The sequence below is a fragment of the Pundamilia nyererei genome, unplaced genomic scaffold, assembly GCF_000239375.1.
Source record: "Pundamilia nyererei isolate P.nyererei 1_Seehausen unplaced genomic scaffold, PunNye1.0 scaffold00156, whole genome shotgun sequence".
In the NCBI taxonomy this organism is placed as follows: Eukaryota; Metazoa; Chordata; class Actinopteri; order Cichliformes; family Cichlidae; genus Pundamilia; species Pundamilia nyererei.
In genome coordinates this window covers 164,373-173,816 of record NW_005187557.1, presented here as the reverse complement: position 1 = coordinate 173,816, position 9,444 = coordinate 164,373, and the positions used below count along the sequence as shown (strand labels likewise).

The 9,444-nt window shown below is 42.0% G+C and overlaps 2 protein-coding genes across 2 annotated transcripts in view; one reads left to right on the top strand and one right to left on the bottom strand.

Annotated features, from left to right (window-relative positions):
- eif3i (eukaryotic translation initiation factor 3, subunit I) overlaps nucleotides 1-2,513 on the top strand; it is a 4,921-nt gene extending 2,408 nt beyond the window's left edge. The window contains exons 6-11 of the mRNA XM_005745229.2: nucleotides 619-746; nucleotides 1,257-1,367; nucleotides 1,488-1,577; nucleotides 1,666-1,739; nucleotides 1,839-1,931; nucleotides 2,033-2,513. Coding sequence (XP_005745286.1) covers nucleotides 619-746; nucleotides 1,257-1,367; nucleotides 1,488-1,577; nucleotides 1,666-1,739; nucleotides 1,839-1,931; nucleotides 2,033-2,114 — 578 coding nt within the window. The 3' untranslated portion in view covers nucleotides 2,115-2,513. The remainder of the gene's footprint in view (nucleotides 1-618; nucleotides 747-1,256; nucleotides 1,368-1,487; nucleotides 1,578-1,665; nucleotides 1,740-1,838; nucleotides 1,932-2,032) is intronic.
- A 2,071-nt stretch (nucleotides 2,514-4,584) lies between these two features.
- Nucleotides 4,585-9,444, bottom strand: part of LOC102193309 (probable histone deacetylase 1-B) — an 8,064-nt gene continuing 3,204 nt past the window's right edge. Inside the window, exons 3-12 of the mRNA XM_005745228.1 lie at nucleotides 8,496-8,613; nucleotides 8,338-8,412; nucleotides 7,940-8,078; nucleotides 7,525-7,666; nucleotides 7,342-7,434; nucleotides 7,144-7,252; nucleotides 6,677-7,057; nucleotides 6,424-6,579; nucleotides 6,295-6,340; nucleotides 4,585-5,410 (exon numbers count right to left, since the gene is read on the bottom strand). Coding sequence (XP_005745285.1) covers nucleotides 5,383-5,410; nucleotides 6,295-6,340; nucleotides 6,424-6,579; nucleotides 6,677-7,057; nucleotides 7,144-7,252; nucleotides 7,342-7,434; nucleotides 7,525-7,666; nucleotides 7,940-8,078; nucleotides 8,338-8,412; nucleotides 8,496-8,613 — 1,287 coding nt within the window. The 3' untranslated portion in view covers nucleotides 4,585-5,382. The remainder of the gene's footprint in view (nucleotides 5,411-6,294; nucleotides 6,341-6,423; nucleotides 6,580-6,676; nucleotides 7,058-7,143; nucleotides 7,253-7,341; nucleotides 7,435-7,524; nucleotides 7,667-7,939; nucleotides 8,079-8,337; nucleotides 8,413-8,495; nucleotides 8,614-9,444) is intronic.

Below are 9,444 nucleotides of genomic sequence, written 5' to 3'. Positions count from 1 at the left end.
CTCTGACTGGAAGCGCTAATTCGTCATTCGGCTTTTGTCAGACTAAAGTAACTGTTAAAACTGTTTGAAAAGCTAAGCTATACAACAAGGAGCGATTGAGAATTTCCTTTTAGTTCTCAGTTTATTTGATATTGACAAAAGTTAGTCAGTTTTGTCTGTTCTTCTGTAAAACAAACCATTTATTTTTAGAATTAATATTTTGTTTCTAAGTGGAATTGACGATTTAGTCTGTTTCGTTTGTTCTATTTTGAAACTTAAATGCTTTAGCGGCTGCCTTTTGTGTAGTTTGCAATATTTGCCTTATATTTAATTTTGCAATATTTTATTTATTATGGGAAATAAATATTTAAATCAAAACAAGCTGCTGATTATTTCACATTTTACTTGTGCGCAACGGCACATTTAAATCTTACAAATATAGTTATTTGGCTTATATCGTGATATATATATCGTTATCGCCTGAAATGAAAAAAACATATCGTGATATGAAAAAATCTTATATCGCCCAGCTCTAATTTAGAGATTTTTACTGTATTGGTGGAATTATTGCCGTATATGCGGATTATGGCTCATGTCAGTGGTATAAAGTTGTAATTTCTCTCTCTCTTCTCTCTGCAGAGGACAACCAGCCCTACCTGACCGTACCATGCAGTGACCACAAGATCACCAGTGCTGTGTGGGGACCTCTGGGAGAATTTGTCATTGCCGGCCATGAGAACGGAGAGATCAACCAGTTTAGTGCCAAGGTTTGTCACACACACTGGGAACATGTGGGAATGTATTAAACAGGCAACATAGAAAGCAACGTGCGATCTACACACAGCTCACAGTGCTACGAAAATGGATATATGGATGGATGTTACCATGGTGATTGCTCATATTAAACATGACCAGAATTTCATATGACACCAGAGTATGTACAAGGAGTCATTGTAAGCCAGACTGCTCAAAACAGTTTCACACCATCTTTTTTTTTTTCCCTACCCTGGCCCTGTGTGATGTCAGAGAGGGTGTCCTTGTATGGTTATCTCAGACATGCAAGAGGCAGCTTATCAGGACAGAAATGGCTTAAAGGGAGCAGAGCCAAAACGGCTTGTTTCAGACAGGATGAACTGATGAGGTCCACTGTAACATGAAATGAACAAGGCTTATTTTGAATTGTTGAGTGCCTGAATAAAAATGCGGAGCTTGAAACAAGAAAAAAATGAATCCCGCTTCAAAGCGTCATGTTGAAACATGCTTCATGTTTTGGACAGTCTGGAGAGATCCTGAAGAAGGCCAAGGAGCACACCAAGCAGATCAATGACATCCAGACATCTGTGGATCTGACGATGTTCATCTCCGCCTCCAAGGACAACACTGCTAAGGTAAGCCTTTAAACACAACCTCTGTGATCAGGTCACTGATGTACGTTCGCTTTAAACGTCACATGCAGATGTCTCTGATGCTGTTACTGAGTGTTGGTCATGTTCCTCATGTTCTTGTAGTTGTTTGACTCGACTTCTCTGGATCACATCAAGACATTTAAGACAGAGAGACCTGTTAACTCTGCTGCCATCTCCCCGATAATGGACCATGTAAGAGAAGCCCCTCACAGGTGCTGCATGTCCTTTGCACAGAGGATCAGTCTGACATTTAATATTTACTCAATGCTGTGTCACTCAGGTGGTGATGGGAGGTGGACAGGAGGCCATGGAGGTGACTACGACCTCCACCAGGATCGGGAAGTTTGAGGCCAGGTAAGCTAACGTGACAGATGTGGATTCCCCTTTTAATGCTTGATTTTAGTCCTTTCAGGAACCTGTTGTGGTGGTAACCACCTTCTTTGCTGTACTCAGGTTCTTCCATGCTGCCTATGAAGAGGAGTTTGGCAGGGTCAAAGGTCACTTCGGCCCAATCAACTGTGTGGCATTCCACCCTGACGGCAAGAGGTAAAAGACGACCGTCTTCCTGACCATCATCTTCAAATATGCAGACAGCGTGGTTGAAGCAGTTGTTAACACTTTTCTCCTGCTGTTGTCGTTTTGTGCAGTTACAGCAGTGGAGGAGAAGACGGATACGTAAGGATTCATTACTTTGACCCACAGTACTTTGACTTTGAATTGGAGGCGTAAACTGCCAGCCCGCCTGACCCCACAGCTTCAGCTGACATCAGACTCAGTCCAGTCAGGAAAGAGGAATAACGGACAGTCGGCACTTTGTCTCCTCCCCTTCATCTGAACTGATCTGGAGTCAGGGTACAACAAAGGTCTACGCTGTACACTTCTCCCAGATTACTTCACAATAAAGGAATAGAGCCGACGAGAGTGTGGTGTTTATTGTAAGGCTTTTTATCTAACATCACTTTTGACACTCCTGTGGCATCAGGGGCGTTTGGATCTCTACATATTTTGTGACTGGACTTTAACCCATTCTCCTGAAGTGTATTTAATTTGACAAGAATTTGACTTATCAATCATTTTTCTGTTGTGAAGCCATTCTGCCAAAAATCGCTATAAAATACCTTAAAAAGTTGTTCCAGTTTGTCATCTCTCATTTTGATAGCACTTGATAGTAAAAATAAGCCTGAACAGTGTGGAGTGATACAAGTTTATAGTGGTGATTGTGTTTCTTATACTCTCATGTGGGACATACCTCTTCCATTCTCTCTACTAAGCTCAGTGATCTGCTAACGAATCGATCGCTCTTTGTAAAACCTTAAACAGTTTTTACCAAGTCAGACATGGTTTGCAGCTCTGACACTTGATCCAAGGGGGAGAGCAGGGTGAGAAAACGTTTACACATCAAAGTACAGTGTGTTGGTATTGGTACCTTTTATTGTCCCTAACGGGAAATTGATTTGCAGTATGTCCGTACAGACAACCAACACATCACATACACACTCCAAAATAATCTAATATAAGCCTGACAAAACAACCTAGATTTTTCATCAAAAAAGTACAATGTGCAATGGCAACAACACTTATGGTTTAGTGTTATTAACTTTAATAATAGCAGCAGGTACAAAAAACAATCTATGTCTCTGTCTTCACTGCAGGCACTTTATAACGGTGACCTTATGGAAGCAGTTGAAAATCATTAAAGAGAAGATGATCTGAACACAACAGGACAGAGGTGGCCTTCCTCAGCACCTGCCTGTTATAAAAGTCCACAAGCTGGACCTGAGACCTCCCTAAAATCTTACCAGCCACTTTAACCAGGTTGCTAAGTCTGGTCTTATTATTCAGGGACATATTACCGTACAGCAATGATACAGAAAGTTAAAACAGATTCAATAAAACTTTTATAAAAAAAAAAGAGTCATTTCAGATGAAACATTGAAACCTCTCAACCTCCTTAAAATGTACAGTCTTTGTTGAACCTTTTTCACTGTAGCAGCAAGATGTTACTCAAAGGACAGAGTTATCAAGAACAACCCCCAAATACTTGTAACTGTCCACCAGTTCAATGGCTGCACCATTTACCACTGTTAGCGCAGGATGGGGGGATGTCTTCCTGAAGTCAATAACCATGTCCTTGGTTTTCAAGGTGTTAATCATTAAGGAGGACTGATCACACCACGAAACAAACTCATCCACAACAGGCCCATGGGAATCCTCTTCACCATGAAGGAGGCTTACAATGACTGTGTCATCTGCATATTTAATGAAATGCCTGTTGGCCTGTGTACTCAGTGTTTTTGCATTAATGCTTGATTCACATATTGGGTGAGAAAAAATGGGAACTTTTATTAGTAAGTTGCAGTTTTTAGTTTGAAAGATTTATTTTTGTACAATTGCACGATATCCACGAGGTGTGAAATTTTCAAGTGGTTACAAGCAGTTGACCAATACTGTAGGACGGGGATGTCAAACTTTGATCTTAAGTGGGCTGGACCAGAAAAAGTTGATAGTTCAGACCGTCCTGTGATTATACAATCGAAAACCTCATCTCACGCTCTGCAAGAAGCTGGCTGACACCAAACAACTCCCTACTCTGAGCCCTTAACCTCCACAGGCACCAAGACTGTCTGGGTGTGGTAAGGAAATTGTCTCTAATAACGTCATCAGAACCGAATGTACTTGTAGCCATTTTTTTCTCTGAGCATTCAAAGCCACGTGCACGGACAATTTGGGGTTCAGTACACTGCATGTGGAAGTGTGATCGAGCAAACTTGGGGAGCTGGGTCTTCTTAAAACACTCTTGATCAGCGGTCCCCAACCCCCGGGCCTCGGACCGGTACCGGGCCGCGAGAGTTGAGGCTCAGGTGTGAAATGTATAGTTTTCAGGGTTTTTATCGGTTTCCAGCGTTATTTTTGTTATCGTTTTTATCGTTAACTCTGTTTTCCTGGGTCTTTTCACGTGTGTTATGAATAAATCTTCTTTTTTACAGTACCGGTACTAGTTTTATTTTGTTGTGTTTATCCACCTTAAAGGCCGGTCCGTGAAAATATTGTCGGGCATAAACCGGTCCGTGGCGCAAAAAAGGTTGGAGACCGCTGCTCTTGATGACAAGTTAGGTGGCACTGTACTGTAAATTCTGGCTTGCCTTTGTATCTTTAATTTACAGTGTCAGTACGAATAACAAGTCAGGACAATATAAGATTCTGTTTTATCTTTTATTTATTTTTTTATAACAAAGTTCTGATAATGCACATTTCACAAGGATAGAACTCCAAACAAGCACGTGTAGAGGCTCACTCCACCTTCATGTATAATGGTACAAAATATCTAAAATAAGTCACTCATACCCCAACAGTAACCCCAGAAGAGGTTCACACTCATACTTACATAAACACACAATGGAGGAAGAAAATAAAAAAACAGAGCAGGAAAATGGGCTGAGGGGACTGTACTCGTGATTTTAAATAAGTTACTGAGCAGAGATCGGGGACTGTTTGGGCAAAGGCAGTAATACGTACATGCTAAAGGCGAGACCAATCTAAACATGCATTCACTAGTGAAGCAACACAGAGGCAAACAGTGCCTCATGCTGGTTATTCAGTATCACAGTATCATAAATAGATGTCTGAAAACTAACGAAGCCTTTTTGCATGTGAGCACTTGGAAATCATCTACATCTCTGCAGGGACTTCCGAGTGAAATACCAGGATAGGAACAGTAACACTCTGGGTGGCTTTCAAATATTATTAGAGCAAACCTGGTTTACACACCAGCTCACAGGGATTGATTTTATTCTACATGGAGCACCAGGCGGGTGCGGTTTATACCGGCGCATTACTGGGCTTGTAAACAGGTGACAGTGTAAATCAGGCTTGCCTCTAAGAGCACATAATAAAAACAGGAATAGAAAAAGGCCCTATCACTGGAGCGGGAGAATACAGGAATCAAGAGGGGCTTGAGGATAACAATAAAACCATCCATTCCTCTGTGTGCTGGTCTTCAGGTCGTCTTCACCTCTTCTTTTGGTCTGAAACAGGTTAGAAGTTGCTACAGTTACTACACTGAGTTTACTCAGAAAACATCATCTAAACAGCTAACACAAAGACAAAGAGGGTTCCCTTTCTTTTAGCAGTTTCAGTAACTTATCTGCTGTTACCAGCCCTTTTCTCAAACACTAACTATGAACTAGTGAAGCACCATATTACACCCACACTGTACTCCTGTATCTCTTTATCAAAACAACTGTCCAATCAGATGAAGCTTTGGTCATATCACTAATTAACTGATTAGCCAGCAGTGTGCCAGGACACACCAATAACCTCGTGCTTTTACTAACCATAGCAAGTTACCAACAGCACTGAATAATCATTAGTACTTTCATACAGCAACATTACCAGCTGCAGAACAGATTAGGGAGGTGATGGACGGTGATCATTTGCTTGTTCATGCCTCACACCTCTTTCTATAAATGAATGTGTGTGGTACGCAGCTCCTCTGATTGGAGCTTAATACACCTGTCTGTATGCATGAAGCCATTTTTTTAAACACTTAAAAACCGACTGAACGACTTCAACTACAAGTCTAAAGAACAACTAAAAAGTAGGTCAAATCATGCAATGCAACTCCACTATATGCCTCTTGTTGTCTCATTAGCTGCTTTGTTGTTGTGTGTGAGCCACACAGTATGCAGAGAGGTAGACAGCATTGCCTTACTACACACACGGCCTTAACTGAAAACCCTAAATGATAAATGCAAGAAACCACTACACCAACCAGTTACAAACCACAATGTCATGAATCTGAAATTGCTTCAAGCTGGGAACCTGGTGTCAAAATTCTCTACTCCATATCCAGTGAACAACCGAGACAAGTAAAAGTGAACTACTCTGTCCCAGTCTGAATGTTTCTTACCCTGATGTGTCCATTTTCTCCTCCTCCTTCTCTTCCTCTTTGACTTCTAGGAAGCAAAGACACATGGGTAAATACTGTTCCTGTTATCTTTAATCATGTTCTACGATAGGTTTGTCTCACTAGCCTCACCTTTCTTTTCCTCTCCTCCCTTCTCATCCTCCTTCTTAACTCGTTTAGCCTTCTTGTGGTTAGCTGCGTTCCGGCGTCCCCCGCCTTGCCCCTCCGCCTCATCTTCAGAATCAGAAAACTCCTCCTCGCAGGCTATCCTCTTGTCGTGGGCTCGGACTGAAAAACAGAACACACACAAAAAGGCATCAGTACAAATCCTCATGCCACTGTTTCTTTAATCCTAAAAAAAATAATTCCTCCTGAAGTCTCTTACTAGAGATGCGTTTGTCTGGGTCTTCCTCCTCCTCGTCTCCGCTGTCTGGGTGAGGGGCATCCTCTGGGATCGCTTGCATCTGGACACCGGGGGCGTGAGGCAGCATACGCAGGTTCTCAAACAGGCGCTGTTTGATCTTCTCCAGGTACTCGTTGGTGTTCTGGTTGGTCATGTTGGAGGGGCTGATGTGCAGCTTAAAATCAGGCCCAAAATACTCAAAGTAATCATTGTACGGCAGCTCATTGGGGATGGAGCAGTCCAAGGCGACAGCGGTTTCGTAGGTCCAGCAACGGGCCACATTGCGGATGGTGTAGCCTCCACCGCCCAGCATCAGCAGAGGAAGGTTGAAAGTTTTGATGTACTCGACACACTTGGCGTGACCTGTAGGAGTCAGCACATATTGGCGTGAAATTCCTGATGGTACAAAGGCAGATCTGAGCATTATCTTTTGGACTGTGTGGTTATACCTTTGATGGTGAGGTTAAAGCAGCCCAGTCTGTCTCCAGACAGAGAATCAGCTCCACACTGCAGCACCACAGCACTGGGCTGGTACATCTCCATGACTTTAGCCATGACCTAACACACACACAGTAATAATAAAGTCAGAACATGAACAGTGAACATGCTCTCTGCTGGCTACAGAAACATTATCAAATAAAACTTACAGGCTTGAAGATGGCTTCATAGGACTCATCATCAATACCATCTCTGAGGGGGTAGTTCACTGCATAGTACTTGCCCTTTCCTGCTCCAATGTCCTGCACACATTGGGAATATTGTTGAATTCATGGTCACACATGTTCAAGTTGCACTGGTCACGTGTCAGACGTAAGAGTAAGAAAACTAACCCTCAGGTCTCCAGTGCCAGGAAAGTATTCCCCATACTTGTGGAAAGACACGGTCATGACCCTGTCTGTGGTGTAGAAGGCCTCCTCTACTCCATCACCGTGGTGGATGTCAATGTCAATGTATAATACCCTCTGATGGTATCTGAAACATGGCATAGAACTCAGTTAATAAACTTATACAGTTCTACTACTGTATAATAACATAAACAAAACAAAAAACACTCCAAAAGTGCACCCAGTGTGTGTTTCTACTTAAAAGCAAATAAATGCTGATGAAAATCAACCACTCAGAAAGACACAGGACAAAGACAGGGAGCCTAACAGAGCATTTCTGGATGCTTTCATAAATGCGCTCTGCTGACAGAGGACAAGGATATACAGTCATGTAAAAACAGAGCACAGCTGTGCTTCTTACTTAAGCAGCTCCAGGATCGCCAGCACGATGTCATTGACATAGCAGAAACCAGAGGCCTCTGACTTCTTGGCGTGATGGAGCCCACCGGCCCAGTTGATGGCGATGTCTGTCTGCTGCTTGTTCAGCTTCACTGCTCCAGCTACAGGAATGAAAAAGAATAATCAACATTAAACAATCTGATGGAGCTTTTAAGGGGAGTTTTAACTGTATTTTGATTCTTGTAAGTTTGCATTTGAACAGTCAAAATATTCCTCATGTATGTTATTCTGGGCTTCTCAGTTCACCCTTTCTGAAACAAGTCATTTTAGCATCCACCTTCCTTTTTAAATTTTTTCTGATTAGCTGCTCTTTGTAAACAAAAGGACTGAGATTATGTGAAGTGTGTTTGGAAAACATACCCACAGAGCCACCTGTTGAGAGCTGACAAAACTCGAAGAGACCATCAAAGACTGGACAGTCCTCTCCAACATTGACTGTAAGAAAGAGAAAACCAGTTTTTACACGCCTGAACAGAAGGAAAAGCCGAGGATTAATGAGAAGAAAACAGCGCACTCACATCTCTGCATTTGTTTGCTGTACTCAGACATGTTGTCCGGTCGGATGGACCTCAGGAACTTAATGTAATCATCACTGTGGTACTTTGTCATCTCTTCACCACTGGCTTTGTGTGGTCTCTGAAATAACACACATTGTCAATAATTGTTAGTTGTAACTAACATTTCGTGCAGTTTGGTACAAGTGTGTGAATACAGACAGGGCTAACCCATCATTCAAGCCCTATTTACCTGTCTTATATAACTGACAGTCCTATGTAACGCAGCTTGAGATATATTTCAAAAATCATTTTTATTTAATTTTCTGAGATAAAACAAATATGGAAACCTTCCATAGTCAAACTATCCATTTATCTATCAATCGTCTATCACTTATTGACGTCAAAGTCACATGACCAGTCTAGAAGGGATATTGAGGGATTCGGCAACAGAGAGCCACGATCTTTCCAGCATGTTCCGAGTCTCCTCTGGGTTCACCATACCTCAAATATGTCATCTAAGTTGCACCCAAGAGGCATCCCAGTAAGACACCTGTACCACCTCAACTGGCTCGTTTTGATGCTGAGGAGTAGCAGCTCTGCTCTGAGCTCTACTGAATGTATCAAAGACCATATTCTTTACATAATTTCCTTAGGGATTATTAAAGGATTCTGGTCACTACTCCAAGTTTGTGGCCTTAAATCAGATTAGGAACAAAAACAAACGACCTTACGACTTCACGCTCACAAACAAGAACCTGATGAGTCTGAACTTCCAGCTAAAACCCATTTGACAGCCCAGTTCCCCCAGTTTGAGCCAGACACTATCACTCAATTAAAACTAGGGCTGAACGACTATGGAAAATAATCTAATTGCGATTATTTGCCCCAATATTGCGATTGCGATGCGATATGCGATTATTTTTTAAGGTCTTTGTCTTCTGTATTATTAAACAAAGACAAGCAATACATC